Source organism: Corylus avellana, chromosome 2 (genome assembly GCF_965113065.1).
Source record: "Corylus avellana chromosome 2, dhCorAvel1.hap1.2, whole genome shotgun sequence".
Classification (NCBI taxonomy): Eukaryota; Viridiplantae; Streptophyta; class Magnoliopsida; order Fagales; family Betulaceae; genus Corylus; species Corylus avellana.
In genome coordinates, this window is record NC_142491.1 from 42,899,901 (window position 1) to 42,921,188 (window position 21,288).

Consider the following 21,288-nt stretch of genomic DNA (forward strand, 5'->3'; position numbering starts at 1 on the left):
TCGTGTCTCACTGCAATTGCAACTTAACAAACAAGGCGAAGTAATGATCACCTTGAAAACCCAAGCGTCTAGGCAGCAGCGGAGTTCAAAATGAAGATGTTCGCACGGTTCCCAACGAAGCAGAAAGCGATTTGAGGGGGAGGGTGAGGTTTGCCATCCTCTTTTGAGATGTCTTCTTCCTCTTCTTCCTTAACGACCTCTTCTTCAAAGTGCAAGTGCGTAGACTCCAGGAACCTGGCTGCCGGAAGCTCTTCCTGGCCAATCATGATAAGCTCCTCCATCGCTGCGTTGTCAACTTTCGTCCAGTCTTAGCTCCGTCGGGTTGACTTTATACTTGTCCATGCTCATCAATGCACGAAACATCTCGAAACCCCACCAATAACTGCGGAACCAAGCCCGAATCCGCACGGAGAACACCCGCCCCAGTTGGGCAAAATAAGTCCACTCTTTCTCCTGGCACAGTTTGAGAGACTGACTGAAGTCTGCCACGTTCTCGACAAGCTCCTCCACCCTCCTCTCCAGGGCCTGGCAAACTCCTTCCGAACGAGATAGCTCGACTAAGTTAATGATCCTATCTTTTTCAAAGCTGTCCGCAGCTGCCAGCCTTTCCTCTTCAGCCAGAGTCAGAGGAAACTCGTGGAGGAACAGTGAAGTCTGATGGAAGCCAAACTTAATGCTTCTGAAAGAGAGAAACTTGATTTAAGGAACCTTATTGAGGAGATGGAGGCTGAAAGAGAGAGAGAAGCGGGGGAGGAGGGTAAGAAGCGTTCGAAGCTCGAGGGGAGTCTGAAGGAGGCTGAGGCTCAGATTAAATCTCTCCAAGCGTTTCAAGGGCACTTGTTCGACGCTATAAAGAGTGCAAGAGAAAAGGCAACGGAGGATTTTGAGGAGACAGCCAGACTTCACGATGACCTTGACAAGGCTTGCGGGAACCTGGTCGATTTTAGCCAGGCCTCCGAGGAATTGGCCAAGGTTCACACAGAGATGGATCGTCGTCGCACGGAATCTGAGGAGTTGGTTAAGGCTTTGACTCGGGCCGAAGAGGAGAGGCTGGTTGCTGCGGACAGCTTTGAAAAAGAGAGGATCATTAACTTAGCCGAGCTATCTCGTTTGGAAGGAGGTTGCCGGGCCCTGGAGAGGAGGGTGGAGGAGCTTGTCGAGAACGTGGCAGACTTGAGTCGGTCTCTCAAACTGTGCCAGGAGAAAGAGTGGACTTATTTTGCCCAACTGGGGCGGGTGTTCTCGGTGCGGAATCGGGCTTGGCTTCGCGGTTATTGGTGGGGTTTTGAGATGTTTCGTGCATTGATGAGCATGGACAAATATAAAGTCAAGCCGGCGGAGCTAAGACTGGACGACGTTGAAGTTGACAAGGCAGCGATGGAGGAGCTTATCATGATTGGCCAGGAAGAGCTTTCGGCAGCCAGGTTCCTGGAGTCTACGCACTTGCACTTTGAAGAAGTGGTCGTTAAGGAAGAAGAGGAAGAAGACATCTCAAAAGAGGATGGCAAACCTCACCCTCCCCCTCAAATCGCTTTCTGCTTCGTTGGGAACCGTGCGAACATCTTCATTTTGAACTCCGCCGCTGCCTAGACGCTTGGGTTTTCAAGGTGATCATTACTTCGCCTTGTTTGTTAAGTTGCAGTTGCAGTGAGACACGATTAACCGTGTATGGGACAAGCTAACTTATATTAAAAAAATAATAGAGCCCTTATGAAATATTTGTGTATTTGTGTAAGGTGTTTTGAAGGGTTAAAATAGGAATTATTGACACATATAATTTTCTAACCGGGTATTACATATTGCGTCAGTCTGTTTAACGACAAGTACCTGATCCTTCGGCGCCAACCCAGAGGTATATAGTGCCGTGTAAAATTGGGGTTTTTTTGCCAAACACCCTCTTCGTCTCTTTTCTTTCCATTTTTTTGCCTTTGTTATTTTGCTCTTCATTAGGCTATCCTTCTTTGTCACAGCGTCTCCACGTTCTCATTTGCATGATTTTCTTCACTTCTTCTTTGCTCATGCGATCTTCTTTCGGGCTTCCGTTAGATCCGTACCTGTGAGCAATTTCTTGGGTCCCAGAATCCCTTGAATCTGCTCATCCCCTTTTTGGAGCCCGCCGTTCCTTATCTTAGGCTGTTGGAGGCGACCCGGTTGCTTCACTCAAACTGTCAACGCTTTCCCCCTTCAAATACCATAGACGATTTACCTGATGGGCAAGTCAACCATGGGGCCTTTTGCCAAGAACCCAGGTTCAGACCCAATAACTGATCCAGAGCTCGGCCCTGAGAGGCCCAACCCCGGCGACTATTTGAACTGGAAGTCTTCCCTGCAAGCAGGTGATGAGAAGCGCTTACGGGATATTTACGCCATCCCAGATAACGTGGTGATCAGAATTCCACGTCATGACGAAGTTGTCATCCCCTCGACTAAATATCGGGAAATAGTGGTTTATGAGGCTATGTTGAGAGCTGGTTTGAAATTTCCATTTCTGGCCTTCATTCAAGAGCTTTTGGGGGTGCTGGGTTTAGCTCCTAGTTAGGTGATGCCCAATGGGTGGAAGCTCCTGATTTCCTACTGCATTCTATTGGCGATGGTCTTAGGTAAATATCGTTCATCCGTACGCGAATTCTTGCAGATCTACACACCCGTCGTCCATGATAATGACTGCTGGGCCTCAAAGGCCCGTGGGAATCGGCTGATCAAGTTGCAGAACAAGTGGTGCGCCGGTTCAACCTACAAAGATGGTTTATTCATCATTTCCGGGAGCGGGTGGCAGCTTTCGATGGAGGGCTCAAGCAGCGGCGTCTTGCCGTCGACCCTATCAAGTGGGGATTCCCTAGTAGGGCCCGCCTTTTGCCCCCTTGGTCTCTTTCGGAGGAAGAACAAAATAATATTATAGAGCTTCGGGCTTGGGCGGATGCAAACTCTAAGAAGGTAAAACCAGCATACTTAATATTCGAATCAAACCTCGCTACCTATCTTGGCTATGAGAAGGGGAAGGGTATTCCTCTCCCCAAATCGATTAGCCCTCCTGTCATTGGAAAATCAAAGAAGAGCACGGCTGTAAAGGCCATTGGTGGACCGGATCTGGGTGCTCAACCTGTGGCTGCTGAGAGATACATGGTTGAAGCTCGCGCCAAGTCTGTCAAGAAATGTAAGGTTGAGTTCCTCTCCGGGGCTACTGAAGAGTTCAAGCTCGACACACGCATTGATGTTGGCGAGAAGTCGGAGCTTCGGGTTACGGAGGCACCTCATATCGAGGCTCATAAGCCCCTTATTCCGATTGTGATCCTAGTGAAGAGGAAAATGAACATCGTGGAAACCCCGGTAAGTCGAGCGGGAGTGAATCCCCTGAGGTGACTGATCGCAATTTTCAGGGAATCCTCTAAAAAGAGATTTCCCAGCCCTTACCTACACCTTCCCCGCAACCAGACGAACCTGCTGTCCCAATGGACTCTGGTGCAGCGAATGCTAAGGGAATTTCGTTGGGTCTGGTCACTGAGGCCGGTGGTATTGATTAGAAAACTGCTACACCTTCCTCGCAACCAGACAAACCTGCTGTCCCAGGAAACTCTGGTGTAGCCAACGCTGAGGGAACTTCGTTGGGTCAGGTCACTGAGGCCGGTGCTGTTGAAACTCCCGTCGAAGAGGAAAAGGTAGAATTCTTCGATACTCTCGCCGAATTCTCAAACACCATTACCAATAGAAGAATGGGTCAATTTCAACCAGATAGGTGAAATTTACAAGTTGTCACTCATATTGAAATTTAAATGCTTTAGGGTCACATGGGCAGCACCCTTACCTTGCCAAAAACCCACACTCCACCCTAACCCTCCCCAATCCATGTACTGGATAGCAATTAATAAATCATAAAACTGCCCACAGGGTACAGGTCCTTGATCCCTTAGTGAGGTTCCACCAACAGAGCCCATCAATCAAGTGGCTGTGGTTTAAAATGCATTATTTACCTGCATAGAAACAGTTCCGAAAACTAGGAAACATGATCAAACTAAATTTACAAAATAGAAAACCAAAAACTTAGCCATAAATAAAACAACACGTACAGCACAAACTTGCTGAAGTAACATAAGACATAGCCAGACGTAACTAACTATCTCATCCATGTAGGCATTGTTTCTCTTGAACCATAAATAATCAGCATTATTGGTGAAAAATACAAGGACATCACATTCCCAAGGATGCAACTCTAGATTTTGAAGGAATGTGTATACTAGATTTTAACTGATATTAGGTTTAGGATTTAACTAAATAGGGGTAAGGATGGGAAGAGAGTAACAGATGAAGGAAAACATTCTTTAAAAAATAAAAGGGGAAAGTTCATATACCCTCCGCAAACTACTACTCAATTGACAATTTTCTTCCAAACTTTTAATTGTGACAATGTCCCCTCTTCAATTACCAAAAATTGTCAATGTTCCCCCCAATGACAAAATTACCCTTAGTAAAATAAAAACAAAAATACTAAAACTTCTAGAAAAATCCTAAAACTAACAAAAAAAAAAAATCCAAGCGGTGGCCAATTTTTCTTTTAAAAAAAATCCTTTTTATAAGAAAAAAATTAAAAAATTTCGATTTTTTTTTTTTAATAAAAATTGAAAAATTTTCTTTTATAATTTTTTTTAAATAAAAATTTCTGTTTAAAAAAAAAATTTCCGTTTAAAAAAATTAAAAATTTCGATTGAAAAAAAATTAAAAATTTTCATTTAAAAAAATCTATATTATTTTAATTTAAAATTTTTAGTTTTTAATTTATAAGGATATTTTTGTCTTATTGAGAAATCTATAAGGGCATTTTTGTCTTATTGCTAGTCTTAGGGGAACATTAACAATATTTTGGTAGCTTGGGAAGCACATTGTCAAAATTGAAAGTTTGGAATGAGCATTGTCAATTGGGTGGTAGTTTGAAGGAGGTATGTAGACTTTACCCAAAATAAAATAAAGAAAAGAAATTTCATCATCTTAATCATAAACCAAATTCAGACCTACCATCAGTATTTGCTAACAACACATGGTTAGCCAGATTTAACAATGGTCATACTCAAAAAGGTAGGACAAGTCATAATTTTGCTAAAATTCAGGATGTGCCCAGGCTAAATTTTGTTTTTTTTTGTTTCTCACTGTTACTGTAGTTTTTTAAAGCCAATATATAGCAATCAAGAAAAAATTGAAGCGGTATTATATATAGTTTAATGCTCCATACAATTTTGTTGTTAAACTGTTTCAGGTTGCACCAAGAATCATGTCAGGCAACCAACTCTGTCAACGAAGCACAACAATATCTATCTCTTCATTGGTTTCCTATCTTTCCGCTGCCCCCATTGTCTTCTACATCTCTATTGTACAACAAACACTGCTCATTGTCATGATTACTATGCATTCTCTGTGAACTACCTAGTATGACAACCGGTTTGCACGAAAAGAAGTGAAATAATCTGAGTTCTGAGTTATCAAGTCCATAAAAAAGCATCAGACTTGATTGTCATATTCCTCTATATTCCAATAACTAACGCGCCAAGAAAATTTCATCTAGCAAAAAGAAAGAAAAAAAAGGTTGTTTCCCTCCCAACATAATTTCAGCTTTTTATCATAATTGGAAAACAAACTTAAGAGATAGATAAAAATATATGATGGTTTATAAGTTTATGCAAGAAGCTTCGAATAACCCAAAGCATAATAGTAATAATAAGAACATCTCCAACAGTGTTTCTAAACTAGCTTTTTAGTTAAATTTAGCTATTTTGTTAATTTTTCTTGCTCCAACAAATACTGTAAAATAGAAGGTTTTCCTACTACAGCTACAGTGAACTTTTATATTTACAAGTTACTGTAGCAACTTGTAAGTAATATTTTATTATATTTTCTCTTTCTTTCTATTTTTTTAATCTTTTCTCTCTCCTTCTCTCTTTATCTCTTTTTATGAGGAAGACAAGGAAATGATAAAAAACTCATAAAATAATACTGACAAATAATATTTAATTAGAGTAGATAGTTAAAATTGATGTTCTTGTTGGAGTGTGTAATGAAAAACTAGTAGGTAAAATGATAAAAGTTGTATTTTGAGTAGTAAAATGAAAACTCTTGCTGGAGATGCTCTAACCGACAACGTTATGAGATTAAGGCTACAAATAATGATCTTGATATCTTAGAACTTCAAAACATAATATAACCCAAATTTTGGACAATTGTGGGATCATATGCCACGAGGAAGATTATATTATTCGCAAGCTTGACCACTAATGAAGTTCTTAAATATTTAATTCTTAAGAGTCTACTTGGGATTACGTTTGAGAAATAGAGCTTTTAAGTTAAAAAATGTTTTTTGACAAAAACTTCATTTTGTAGATTTTGCCAAAAGTGCATTTTGACCATATCTAGGCTTTATGACCTTCAAAAGTACTTTGAATTTTTTTCACAAAACAGGGGTTTTTTTTTTTCTTTCAAACAAGCATTTAGGGTGTTAAACGCACTTTTGAAGTCGTCAAATGCACACCCAAATAGGTCCTTAAGTAGTCAATGTATTGATATCAAGAGAGAGCAAAAGAAACAAAGAAAAAACAGGACTTCAACAGTTAACATTTTACAAGGCTGGCAATTCCAATTGGAAGATTATTCAACTGATTATTAAAATATAACAATCCATTTCAGAATGAAATGTATAGTCTCTTAAGAAGGGCCCCCAGTTCCAATGGCAGAAAGACCCTATAAGCAATAGACATACTTGAAGACACCTATAGGAACTTCTAAGAATGTCATGTTACAATACTCGAACAATTACACAAAAGTAATATGTGATAGTTGCCAATTAAAAAGAAGAAAAAAAATCACGTCTGAATCCTTTTGCATCCAAAATTATCACCCAAAAAAAAAAACCTTATGGGCCAAATTTCAAGGTGTATAGTAGATCATTGGGATGAAAAATCCACACTTCAAACAACGACCCAGAAAAATGGTTATTTTATCATGGTACATCAAATCAACAACCATTTTACCAGCCAAACCATTATATTAAACTGATGAGACTAGTACCAAAAGAAACTTTACTCCGCCAACTTTGATACGGCAAGCTCCAAGCCAAAATGTGGTCTTTTCTTACAAGATTAAAATCCATCAATTTGAGTCGGCAAACCCCCCAAATTTCAAAAGAAGCAGACACATCTTACACAAACAATTCAAAGTCAAGCTTTCCGAAAAATAAAGAGACGTAAAATATTATCAGCAAGATCATTGTCTGAAATCGTTAACAACCATAAAATATACCCCCAGCACTTCTTGCTTTTGATTCCTAAATTAAACCTAATTAAACCGAGGAAAAAACCCGCCCTTCATAAATAATGCAAGTAACGAATCAGTCTAATCATTAAACCCTAGAAACGCATACAAACGATTCTGAACAAATAATCATAAAAATAAAGACTTCGAAACAGAAGCTCAGATCGGAAGCGATTGTACCTTGGTGCCTCCGAGAATTGTGCGGCCCATGGATCAGAGGGAGTGAGACGGAGAGACTTGCGTTTCAGTGTGTCGCGTGCCTAGAAATCGAAGGAGAAGGAGGCGAAGAGCACACGATCTCCTCGCTCACGTTCGCCCAATCGCTACCGCTTGCGTTGCGTGCGCTACTACTCATTAAATATAATATTCGCTTTTCCGCTCTCGCTGACATAGTTACGCCACCATTACACATCCGACGGATTATGGAGCCCAACCCATGGGATTTTTCTTTAGTGGGCCTTAGGTTTGTTTGGATTTGCAATTTAAAATAATATTATTTAACAAATAATAATTTTAAGGGTTAAATACCTTTGACTCCTAAGGTTTACTTTTTATCACATGAGGTCCATCTGGTTTCCCTAAAGACAGAGATGGTCATTCCGTCAAAATTCTGTCCAAAATAATTTTGACGGAACGTCACATCAACACCAATCATGGTTAGATATGTGTCTATATAATTAATTAATTAAAAAAATAATTTTTTTTTTAAATTTAAAACATTAAAAAATTATATTTAATTAAATTTTTTAAAAAACAAATTGGGGGTGGTCGTAACCACCCCCTTTGGCCATTTGGGGGTGGCCTTTGGCCATCAAACCACCCCCAAGGGCCTTCCGGCAAATTGAAAAAAACTAAAAAAAAAAAAAAAAAATCAATTGGCCCTTGGGGTTGGCCAAACCACCCCCATGGCCAAAGGGGGTGGCTAGCCACCCCCAAATGGCCAAAGAGAGATCCCAAATTTTTTTTCTTTTTTTTTTTTAAAAAAAATTAATTAATTAATTAAATATAATTTTTTAAGGTTTTTATTTTTAAAAAATATATTATTTTTAATTAATTAATCATATGGACACGTATCAAATCGTGATTGGTGCTGACGTGGCGTTCCATCAAATTTTGGGAAAAAGTAAACACCAACTGCTTCGAGGAAGTTATTCCTGTCCTAGAGAACCCGGGGGAATTATTGGGGCTAGAGCCGCCATAGGGTCGCCAAGTAGTCCTACCAACTTCCACCAATCATCGTGCTAGAGGCACACCCTCGTGAACAGCAGTCTTGAAACCACCAGGGAAGTTGGGAGAAGAAGTGGATTCCGACCCTTCACCTTCTGACGAAGCTGAAACATCTTTGGAAGGCTCGCCCTTGGCCGAGGGACGTGTAGCGAAATGAGCTTTGGCTTTCTCTTCCTCAGCGAGAGTGTCGAAGAATTCTACCTTTTCCTCTTCGACGGGAGTTTCAATAGCACCGGCCTCAGTGACCCAACCCAACGAAGTTCCCTCAGCGTTGGCTACACCAGAGTTTCCTAGGACAGCAAGTTCGTCTGGTTGCGGGGAAGGTGTAACAGTTTTCTAATCAAGAGCACCAGCCTCAGTGACCAGCCCAACAAAATTCCCTTAACATTCACTACACCAGAGTCCCTTGGGACAGCAGGTTCGTCTGGTTGCGGGGAAGGTGTAGGAAAGGGCTGGGAAATCTCCATTTTGAGGATTCCCTGGAAATTGCGATCAGTCACCTCAAGGGATTCACTCCCGCTCGACTCATCCGGGGTTTCCACGATGTTCCTTTTCCTCTTCATTGGGATCACAACCGGTATAAGGGGCTTATGAGCCTCGATATGAGGTGCCTCCGTAACCCGAAGCTCCGACTTCTCGCCAACATCAATGCGTGTGTCGACCCTGAAGTCTTTAGTAGCCCCAGAGAGGAACTCAACCTTACATTTCTTGACAGACTTGGCGCGAGCTTCGACCTTGTATCTCTCAGCAGCCACGGGTTGAGCACCCAAATCCGGCCCACCAACGGCCTTTACAGCAGCGCTTTTCTTTGATTTTCCGATGACAGGAGGGCTAATCGATTTGGGGAGAGGAATACCCTTCCCCTTCTCATAGCCAAGATAGGTAGCGAGGTTTGATTCGGAAATTAAGTATGTTGGTTTTACCTTCTTAGGGTTCGCATCCGCCCAAGCCCGAAGCTCCATACTATTATTTTGTTCTTCCTCCGAAAGAGACTAAGGGGCAAAAGGCGAGCCCTACTAGGGAATCCCCACGTGATAGTGATCGACGGCAAGACGCTGCTGCTTGCGCCCTCCATCGGAAGCTGCCACCCACTCCCAGAAATGAAGAAGAAACCATCTTTGTAGGTTGAATCGGCGCACCACTTGTTCTGCAACTTGATTAGCCGATTCTCGCGGGCCTGAAAGGCCCAACAATCATTATCATGGACGACGGGTGTGTAGATCTGCAGGAATTCGCGTACAGATGGACGATCTTTACCTAAAACCATCGGTCATAGAATGCAGCAGGAAATCAGGAGCTTCCACCCATTGGGCAACACCTGACTAGGAGCCAAACCCAGCACCCCCAAAAGCTCTTGAATGAAGGTTGGAAATCGGAATTTCAGACCAGCTCTCAACATAGCCTCATAAACCACTATTTCCCGATATTTAGTCAAAGGGATGGCAACTTCATCATAACGTAGAATTCTGATTACCACGTTATCTGGGATGGCGTAAGTATCTCGTAAGCTTTTTTCATCACCTGCTTGTAGGGAAGACTTCCAGTTCAAACAGTCGCCGGGGTTGGGCCGAGCTCTGGATCAGCTACTGGGTTTGAACCTGGGTTCTTGGCAGAAGGTCCCCCTGGTTGACTTGCCCATCAGGTAAATCATCTCTGGTATTTGAAGGGGGAAAACGTTGACAGTTTGAGTGAAGCAATCGGGGCGCCTCCAACAGCCTAAGATAAGGAACAATGGGCTCCAAAAATGGGATGAGCAGATTCAAGGGATTCTGGGACCCAAGAAATTGCTCATAGGTACGGATCTAACGGAAGCCCGAAAGAAGATCGCACGAGCAAAGAAGAAGTGAAGGAAATCATGCAAATGAGAACGTGGAGATGCCGTGACAAAGAAGGATAGCCTAGTGAAGAGCAAAATAACAAAGGCAAAAAAATGGAGAGAAGAGAGACGAATAGGGTGTTTGGCAAAAATCCCCCATTTTTACACGGCACTGTACACCTCTGGGTTGGCGCCGAAGGATCAGGTACTTGTCGTTAAACAGACTGACGCAGTATGTAATACCCGGTTTGAAAATTAAATGTGTCAATAATTCCTATTTTACCCCTTCAAAACACCTTACACAAATACACAAATATTTCATAAGGGCTCTATTATCTTTTAATATAAGTTAGCTTGTCCCATACACGGTTAATCGTGTCTCACTGCAACTGCAGCTTAACAAACAAGGCGAAGTATTGATGACCTTGAAAACCCAAGCGTCTAGGCAGCGGCGGAGTTCAAAATGAAGATGTTCGCACAGTTCCCAACGAAGCAGAAAGCGATTTGAGGGGGAGGTTGAGGTTTGACATCCTCTTCTGAGATGTCTTCTTCCTCTTCTTCCTTAACGACCTCTTCTTCAAAGTGCAAGTGCGTAGACTCCAGGAACAGGAACCTGGTTACCAGAAGCTCTTCCTGGCCAATCATGATAAGCTCCTCCTGGCCAATCATGATAAGCTCCTCCATCGCTGCCTTGTCAACTTCAAAGTCGTCCAGTCTTAGCTCCGTCGGGTTGACTTTATATTTGTCCATGCTCATCAATGCATGAAACATCTCGGAACCCCACCGATAACCGTGGAACAAAGCCCGATTCCGGACGGAGAACACCCGCCCCAGTTGGGTAAAATAAGTCCACTCTTTTTCCTGGCACAGTTTGAGAGACTGACTTTAATATAAGTTAGCTTGTCTGATACACGGTTAATCGTGTCTCATTGCAACTGCAGCTTAACAAACAAGGCAAAGTAATGATCACCTCGAAAACCCAAGCGTCTAGGTAGCGGCGGAGTTCAAAATGAAGATGTTCGCACGGTTCCCAACGAAGCAGAAAGCGATTTGAGGGGGAGGCTGAGGTTTGCCATCCTCTTCTGAGATGTCTTCTTCCTCTTCTTCCTTAACGGCCTCTTCTTCAAAGTGCAAGTGCGTAGACTCCAGGAACCTGGTTGCCGGAAGCTCTTCCTGGCCAATCATGATAAGCTCTTCCATCACTGCCTTGTCAACTTCAAAGTCGTCTAGTCTTAGCTCCGCCAGCTTGACTTTATACTTGTCCATGCTCATCAATGGACGAAACATCTGAAAACCCCACCAATAACCGCGGAACCAAGCCCGATTCCGCACAGAGAACACCTGCCCCAGTTGGGTAAAATAAGTCCACTGTTTTTCCTGGCACAGTTTGAGAGACTGTCTCAAGTCCGCCACGTTCTCGACAAGATCCTCCACCCTCCTCCCCAGGGCCCGGCAAACTCCTTCCGAACGAGATAGCTCAGCTAAGTTAATGATCCTCTCTTTTTCAAAGCTGTCCACAGCTGCCAGCCTCTCCTCTTCAACCCGAGTAAGAGCCTTAGCCAACTCCTTCATTTCTTCTTTGCTCGTGCGATCTTCTTTCGGGCTTCCGTTAGATCCGTACCTGTGAGCAATTTCTTGGGTCCCAGAATCCCTTGAATCTGCTCATCCCCTTTTTGGAGCCCGCCGCTCCTTATCTTAGGCTGTTGGAGGCGCCCCGGTTGCTTCACTCAAAATGTCAACGTTTTCCTCCTTCAAATACCTGATGGGCAAGTCAACCAGGGGACCTTCTGCCAAGAACCCAAGTTCAGACCCAGTAGCTGATCCAGAGCTTGGCCCTGAGAGGCCCAAACCCGGTGATTGTTTGAACTGGAAGTCTTCTCTACAAGCAGGTGATGAGAAGCGCTTACGAGATACTTACACCATCCCAGATAACGTGGTGATCAGAATTCCACGTCCTGACGAAGCTGCCATCCCCTCGACTAAATATCGGGAAATAGTGGTTTATGAGGCTATGTTGAGAGCTGGTCTGAAATTCCTATTTTCGGCCTTCATTCAAGAGCTTTTGGGGGTGCTGGGTTGGGCTCCTAGTCAGGTGTTGCCCAATGGGTGGAAGCTCCTGATTTCTTGCTGCATTCTATGGCCGATGGTCTTAAGTAAAGATTGTCCATCCGTACGCGAATTCTTGCAGATCTACACACCCGTCGTCCATGATAATGACTGCTGGGCCTTTCAGGCCCGCGGGAATCGACTTATCAGGTTGTAGAACAAGTGGTGCGCCGGTTCAACTTACAAAGATGGTTTCTTTTTCATTTTCGGGCGCGGGTGGCAGCTTCCGATAGAGGGCGCAAGCAGTGGCGTCTTGCCGTCGATCCCTATGGGATTCCCTAGTAGGGCCCGCCTTTTGCCTCCTTGGTCTCTTTCGGAGGAAGAACAAAATAATATTATGGGCTTGGGCGGATGCAAACCCTAAGAAGGTAAAACCAGCATGCTTAATTTTCGAATCAAACCTCGCTACCTATCTTGGCTATGAGAAGGGGAAGGGTATTCCTCTCCCCAAATCGATTAGCCCTCCTGTCATCAGAAAATCAAAGAAGAGCGCTGCTGTAAAGGCCATTGGTGGGCCAGATCTGGGTGCTCAACTTGTGGCTGCTGAGAGATACATGGTCGAAGCTCGGCCAAGTCTGTCATGAAATGTAAGGTTGAGTTCCTCTCCGGGGCTACTGAAGAGTTCAGGGTCGACACACGCATTGATGTTGGCGAGAAGTCGGAGCTTCAGGTTACGGAGGCACCTCATATCGAGGCTCATAAGCCCCTTATACCGGTTGTGATCCCAGTGAAGAGGAAAAGGAACATCGTGGAAACCCCGGATGAGTCGAGCGGGAGTGAATCCCCTGAGGTGACTGATCGCAATTTCCAGGGAATCCTCAAAAAAGGGATTTCCTAGCCCTTACCTACACCTTCCCCGCAACCAGACGAACTTGCTGTCTCAAGGGACTCTTGTGCAGCGAATGTTAAGGAAATTTCGTTGGGTCTGGTCACTGAGGCTGGTGCTCTTGATTAGAAAACTGCTAAACCTTCCCCGCAACCAGACGAGCCTGCTGTCCTAGGAAACTCTGGTGTAGCCAACGCTGAGGGAACTTCGTTGGGTTGGGTCACTAAGGCCGGTACTGTTGAAACTCCCGTCGAAGAGGAAAAGGTAGAATTCTTCGACACTCTCACTGAGGAAGAGAAAGCCAAAGCTCATTTCGCTACACGTCCCTTGGCCAGGGGTGAGCCTTCCAGAGATGTTTCAGCTTCATCAGAAGGTGAAGGGTCGGAATCCACTTCTTCTCCCGACTTCCCTGGTGGTTTCAAGATTGTTGTTCACGAGGGTGTGCCTCTCTGGCACGATGATTGGTGGAAGCTGGTAGGACTACTTGGCGACCCTATGGCGACTCTAGCCTCAATAATTCCCTCGGGGTTCTCTAGGACAAGAATAACTTCCTCGAAGCAGTTGGCGTTTACTTTTTTCCAAAATTTGATGGAACATCACGTCAGCACCAATCACGATTTGACACATGTCCATATGATTAATTAATTAAAAATAATATATTTTGAAAAAATAAAAACATTAAAAAATTATATTTAATTAATTAATTTTTTTTTTAAAATTTTTTTTTTTTGGGATCTCTCTTTGGCCATTTGGGGGTGGCTGGCCACCCCCTTTGGCCATGGGGTGGTTTGGCCACTCCCAAGGGCCAATTGATTTTTTTTTTTTTTTTTTTCAATTTGCCGGAAGGCCCTTGGGGGTGGTTTGATGGCCAAAGGCCACCCCCAAATGGCCAAAGGGGGTGGCTAGCCTACGACCACCCCCAATTTGTTTTTTTAAAAAATTTAATTAAATATAATTTTTTAATGTTTTTAATTTAAAAAATTATTTTTTTAATTAATTAATTATATAGACACATGTCTAACCGTGATTGGTGTTGATGTGACGTTCCGTCAAAATTATTTTGGACAGAATTTTGACGGAAGGATCATCTCTGTCTTTTGGCAAACCAGAAGAACCTCATGTGATAAAAAGTAAACCTTAGGTGTCAAATGTATTTAACCCTTAAAATTATTATTTGTTAAATAATATTATTTTAAATTGCAAATCCAAACTAACCTAAGGCCCACTAAAGAAAAATCCCATGGGTTGGGCTCCATAATCCGTCGGATGTGTAATGGTGGCGTAACTATGTCAGCAAGAACGGAAAAGCGAACATTATATTTAATGAGTAGTAGCGCACGCAACGCAAGCGGTAGCGATTGGGCGAACGTGAGCGAGGAGATCCCGTGCTCTTCGCCTCCTTCTCCTTCGATTTCTAGACACGCGACACACTGAAACGCAAGTCTCTCCATCTCACTCCCTCTGATCCGCAGTCCGCACAATTCTTGGAGGCACCAAGGTACAATCGCTTCCGATCTGAAGCTTCCGTTTCGAAGTCTTTATTTTTATGATTATTTGTTCGGAATCGTTTGTATGCGTTTCTAGGGTTTAATGATTAGACTGATTCGTTACTTGCATTATTTATGAAGGGCAGGTTTTTTCCTCGGTTTAATTAGGTTTAATTTAGGAATCAAAAGCAAGAAGTGCTGCGGGTATATTTTATGGTTAACGATTTCAGACAATGATCTTGCTGATAATATTTTACGTCTCTTTATTTTTAGGAAAACTTGACTTTGAATTGTTTGTGTAAGATGTGTCTGCTTCTTTTGAAATTTGGGGGGTTTGCCGACTCAAATTGATGGATATTAATCTTATAAGAAATGACCACATTTTGGCTTGGAGCTTGCCGTATCAAAGTTGGCGAAGTAAAGTTTCTTTGGGTACTAGTCTCATCAGTTTAATATAATGGTTTGGCTGGTAAAATGGTTGTTGATTTGATGTACCATGATAAAATAACCATTTTTCTGGGTCGTTGTTTGAAGTGTGGATTTTTCATCGTAATGATCTACGATACACCTTGAAATTTGGCCCATAAGTTTTTTTTTTTTGGGTGATAATTTTGGATGCAAAAGGATTCAGACGTGATTTTTTTTCTTTTTTTTTAATTGGCAACTATCACATATTATGTTACTTTTGTGTAATTGTTCGAGTATTGTAACATGACATTCTTAGAAGTTCCTATAGGTGTCTTCAAGTATGTCTATTGCTTATAGGGTCCTTCTGCCATTAGAACTGGGGGCCTTTCTTAAGAGACTATACATTTCATTCTGAAATGGATTGTTATATTTTAATAATCAGTTGAATAATCTTCCAATTGGAATTGCCAGCCTTGTAAAATGTTAATTGTTGAAGTCCTGTTTTTTCTTTGTTTCTTTTGCTCTCTCTTGATATCAATACATTGACTACTTAGGGCCTGTTTGGGTGTGCATTTGATGACTTCAAAAGTGCGTTTAGCACCCTAAAAGCTCGTTTGAAAAAAAAAAAAAAAACCTGTTTGGTGAAAAAATTCAAAGCACTTTTGAAGGTCATAAAGCCTAGAAATGGCCAAAATGCACTTTTGGCAAAATCTAAAAAATGAAGTTTTTATCAAAAAAACACTTTTTGACTTGAAAGCTCTATTTCTCAAGCGCAATCCCAAACAGGCTCTTAAGAATTAAATATTTAAGAGCTTCATTAGTGGTCAAGCTTGCGAATAATATAATCTTCCTTGCGGCATATGATCCCACAATTGTCCAAAATTTGGGTTATATTATGTTTTGAAGTTCTAAGATGTCAAGATCATTATTTGTAGCCTTAATCTCATAACGTTGTAGGTTAGAGCATCTTCAACAAGAGTTTTCATTTTACTACTCAAAATACAACTTTTTTCATTTTAGCTACTAGTTTTTCACTACACACTCTAACAAGAACGTATATTTTAACTATCTACTCTAATTAAATATTATTTTTCAGTATTATTTTATTAGTTTTTTCTCATTTCCTTGTCTTCCCCATAAAAAGAGATAAAGAGAGAAGGAGAGAGAAAAGATTAAAAAAATAGAAAGAAAGAGAAAATATAATAAAATATTACTTATAAGTTGCTACAGTAACTTGTAAATATGAAAGTTCACTGTAGCAGTAGTAGGAAGACCTTCTATTTTACAATATTTGTTTGAGCAAGAAAAATTAACAAAATAGCTAAATTTAACTAAAAAGCTAGTTTAGAAACACTACTGGAGAGGCTCTTATTATTACTATTATGCTTTGGGTTATTCAAAGCTTCTTGCATAAACTTATAAACCATCATATATTTTTATCTATCTCTTAAGTTTTTTTTTCCAATTATAATAAAAAGCTGAAATTATGTTGCGAGGGAAACAACCTTTTTTTTCTTTCTTTTGGCTAGATGAAATTTTCTTGGCGCGTTAGTTATTGGAATATAGAGGAATATGACAATCAAGTCTGATGCTCTTTGATGGACTTGATACCTCAGAACTCAGATTATTTCACTTCTTTTCGTGCAAACCGGTTGTTATATTGGGTAGTTTACAGAGAATGCGTAGTAATCATGACAATGAGCAGTGTTTGTTGTACAATAGAGATGTAGAAGACAATGGGGGCAGCGGAAAGATAGGAAACCAAAGAAGAGATAGATATTGTTGTGCTTAGTTGACAAAGTTGGTTGCCTGACATGATTCTTGGTGCAACCTGAAACAGTTTAACAACAAAATTGTATGGTGCATTAAACTATATATAATACCGCTTCAATTTTTTCTTGATTGCTATATATTGGCTTTAAAAAACTACAGCAACAGTGAGGAACAAAAAAAAAAAAAAAATTTAGCCGGGGCACATCCTGAATTTTGGCAAAATTATGACTTGTCGTACCTTTTTGAGTATGACCATTGATAAATCTGGCTAACCATGTGTTGTTAGCAAATACTGCTGGTAGGTCTGAATTTGGTTTGTGATTAAGATGATGAAATCTCTTTTCTTTATTTTATTTTGGGTAAAGTCCACATACTCCCCTCAAACTACCACCCAATTGACAATGTTCCCTCCAAACTTTTCAATTTTGACAATGTGCTTCCCAAGCTACCAAAACATTGTTAATGTTCCCCTTTTATTTTTTAAAGAATGTTTTTCCTTCATCTATTACTCTCTTCCAATCCTTACCCGGTTACCCCTATTTAGCTAAATCCTAAACCTAATATCAGTTAAAATCTAATATACACATTCCTTCAAAATCTAGAGTTGCATCCCTGGGAATGTGATGTCCTTGTATTTTTCACCAATAATGCTGATTGTTTATGGTTCATGAGAAACAATGCCTACATGGATGAGATAGTTAGTTATGTCTGGCTATGTCTTATGTTACTTCAGCAAGTTTGTGCTGTACGTGTTGTTTTATTTATGGCTAAGTTTTTGGTTTTCTATTTTGTAAATTTAGTTTGATCATGTTTCCTAGTTTTCGGAACAGTTTCTATGCAGGTAAATAATGCATTTTAAACCACAGCCACTTGATTGATGGGCTCTGTTGGTGGAACCTCACTAAGGGATCAGGGACGTGTACCCTGTGGGCAGTTTTATGATTTATTAATTGCTATCCAGTACATGGATTGGGGAGGGTTAGGGTGGAGTGTGGGTTTTTGGCAAGGTAAGGGTGCTGCCCATGTGACCCTAAAGCATTTAAATTTCAATATGAGTGACAACTTGTAAATTTCACCTATCTGGTTGAAATTGAGCCACTCTTCCTTCTATTGGTAATGGTGTTTTTCGAATACTAATTCACCACCCCCCCCCCCCCCCCCCCCCCCCCCCCCCCCCCCCCCCAAAAAAAAAAGAAAGAAAAGAAAAAAAAAACAAGGCTTGTTCTTGATGGAACATACCCCTGATGTTGTTTAGGGTAGGAAATCTGATTATTTACCTTTTATAATCAACAATACTCTCTGCCTTGGTAAATCCTGTAATGTGGTTCTTATTGGATGTCATTAGCCCTTTTTTTTTTTTTTTTTTTCCTGTTATATAATCCTTGTCTGTTTTCTTACTTTTCTAATAGTTTATCTTTGAAAAGCTTAATTGTCTTAATTAGCTCTGTTTAAATGGACTTTTCTCGTTTGGTTGGAGGTCAAAAGTCTTCTAGTTCCAAATCCTAGGAAAAAAGGATAGTACTGAAACTACTCAACATAGGTGTACAACCCCGTCTGAAATGTATTTTAAGTAACCTAGTAGGTGCTTATTTGCTACCACATATAATGTATCACCTCAAATTTTTGTTGTGATTGGACCCATGTTTGCCAAACTGGTATAATAATGCTGATTATCAGTGACGTGCAATATATTATTAATGGTTAATGAGGAACAATGTGTACAGAGAAGAAATGGTTAATTGCTGTGTTCAGCTGACCCTGAAGCGTCTAAATTTTTATGTAAGTGACAACTTGAAAATTGCACCTATCTGATTGAAATTGGCCCACTTTTCATTTTAACAGCTACGCTATTCTTGTTCCAAGGAAATTTGCTTATTGTGCATATCCCCAATGTTGTTTAGGGTTTGAAAAATCCGATTGTTTTTTTTTCCCCAACAAATCTGATTGTTTACCTTTTATGGTCCCAAAATACTATATTTTTCTTAATAAACCCTTTAGTATGGTTGGATGTTAGTAAGGCTACATATTGAGCTGCACTAGCGTGAAGGCCTATAAAATGTTTCTTGTTGGATGTTATTAAATTTTCTGTTATATAATCTTTTTCTATCGTTTTTGTTTTTCTGATCTTTAATCTCATAGAAGGTAAAATGTCTTGTTAGCTATATGAGATGGACTCCACTTTTTGTGTCAGATGTCGAAAGTCTTGTAGTTATATAAAAATCCTAGGAAACAAGGATAGCATTGAAACTAGTCGACACAGGTGTATATGAAATGTCCTTAAAGTAACCTAGTAGGTTCTGAGGTTAGCTTGTTTGTTACAAGTGAGGTCATTATGATCTCTTAGTTGTATCTATATTTTGCATAATTTATCACCTCAAGTGACTTGGAGCATATTTGGGATTGTGTTTGAAAAATAGAGCTTTAAGTCAAAAAATGCTTTGGTAAAAACTTTATTTTTAAGATTTTGCCGAAAATGCATTTGGGCAATTTTTAGAGTAAAAAAGTAAAGAAAAAAATATATTTATTAAACATGCTGGCTAATGCAATCTCAAACAGACCCTTAGTCATGTTTGTGGAACCGGTATCATAATCAATTGATTTACGGTGATCTTAAATTGACTTCGTGTACAGTTGTCTAATACATCATTTAGATGCTGTTAGAAGTAAATGTCGTTTTTATTGATATCTGCAAATGTGCTGTGGATATTTTAGCATAATATATTATAGCTTTTTATTTTTGTCAAGAGTATCTGACTGATCTCTCTTTCTCTCCCACTTGCAAATGAATCTCAGGTTTAACTTGCAAATGGCTAAGTTTAGCAAGTTGCAACGTAAGACTAACTCCCGCCGTCACCAGGCTACCCCATATGCATTTTCATCCTGCTCTCGGAATGTCTTCAAACATGTTCTCTTAAAGAAGAGGCGTTCAAGAGCATCAGAGAAGAAACATTGGAAAGACGCAACCTGTTCAGTTTGTTTGGAGTACCCTCACAATGCTGTTCTCCTCCTCTGTTCCTCTTATGACAAAGGTTGCCGGCCTTATATGTGTGCCACTAGCCATCGGTATTCCAACTGTCTTGAGCAATACAAGAAAGCCTACACAAAAGTAAACCCAATTCAAAGTTCTCAACATTGGACTGAGTTAATGGAAAATTCTAGTTTAAGTTCTGGGCTGCAGCATCACAATGAAAAGATGGAAGTGCCAGAGCTGTTATGCCCTCTCTGTCGTGGGCAGGTGAAGGGTTGGACTGTGGTTGAGCCGGCAAGAAAGTATCTGAATGCAAAGAAGAGAGCTTGCATGCTGGATGATTGTTCATTTGTTGGAAGTTATAAGGAACTCAGAAAACATGTTAGGACAAAGCACCCATTGGCATGCCCACGAGCAGTGGATCCTATACATGAAGAAAAATGGAAGAGGCTCGAGCGTGAAAGGGAGCAAAATGATGTAATCAGCACGATTATATCGTCAACACCTGGGGCTGTGGTGCTGGGGGATTATGTGATAGAACCTAACTTTGGTGGTAGTTATAGTGATTATGATACTGATTTGGAAGATTCTTTAGATGGTGCTTTCTTCCGTCTTGCATCACTTACTGGCGGAGAGAATCGTGGTATTTACTCACGTGGTAGATATAATAGGCACCGTGACTTGTTCGATGTTGATTTTGGGAGGCGTAGTGGTTTTGCTTTCCGTCCTGTTGCTTCATTTGGACAGGGTTTAGTGGTTGGACCTGGACGTTCAAGGAGGCAATGGAGGCATAGAAGAGCAACCCTTTTGTGACAATAATAACAGAGAAGTGGGGAAGGGGAAGGACTGAGATTCAGCTCTTCTATGGTCGTGTTCTTGTATATTCATGCTGTGTTATTGGACCTTGTATTGGTATGCCAGAGCATTGTCATCATATCTTTGACAGAGCGAAGCTGTTGAACTCACCATTTGGATTAGTTTACATTTTGGGGGAGAGGGGGCGCCTTGCCTCTGCATATTTAGTAGTCTAGGAAAGAAGAACAAACATTTTTACTTTGTTCCCTTTGGAGGTTGCATGGATTTGCTATCATTTGGTCATGCATGAATCGGCCATTTGATAGGGTGATATTGGTTCAAATACGTTTACCCCAAATGTTTTATCTTGAGAATTGATATTGTCTCCTTGTTTCCACGATTATCTTTATATTTGATCTGTGCAGGTAAACATTTATTGCAGAAACTTTGGTTTAAGTTGCCTTGCAGTATTAAAAATGTGCTTTGATTTGAATTGTTGATGACATGGTGCGTGCTTAGCTATCTACTTCGCCTCTGTACTTCTCGACCTCCATTTACTCGCTTTTTTTTTTTTTTTTTGTCTTCCATAAAT

General features: G+C 40.9%; 1 protein-coding gene across 4 annotated transcripts in view; it reads left to right on the top strand.

The window, feature by feature from the left end:
• Window positions 1-21,099, top strand: part of LOC132167376 (forkhead box protein, putative (DUF1644)) — a 30,068-nt gene extending 8,969 nt beyond the window's left edge. The window contains exons 1-2 of one of the 4 annotated variants that reach the window (XM_059578329.2): window positions 14,597-14,763; window positions 19,727-21,099. In XM_059578329.2, coding sequence (XP_059434312.2) covers window positions 19,740-20,714 — 975 coding nt within the window. In that variant the 5' untranslated portion in view covers window positions 14,597-14,763; window positions 19,727-19,739 and the 3' untranslated portion in view covers window positions 20,715-21,099. Of the gene's footprint in view, window positions 1-5,245; window positions 5,504-14,596; window positions 14,764-17,698; window positions 17,941-19,726 lie in introns of those variants that run through there. The other 3 variants (XM_088513529.1, XR_015911478.1, XM_088513528.1) reach the window with 3 other exon arrangements.
• The last annotated feature ends 189 nt before the right edge of the window (window positions 21,100-21,288 follow it).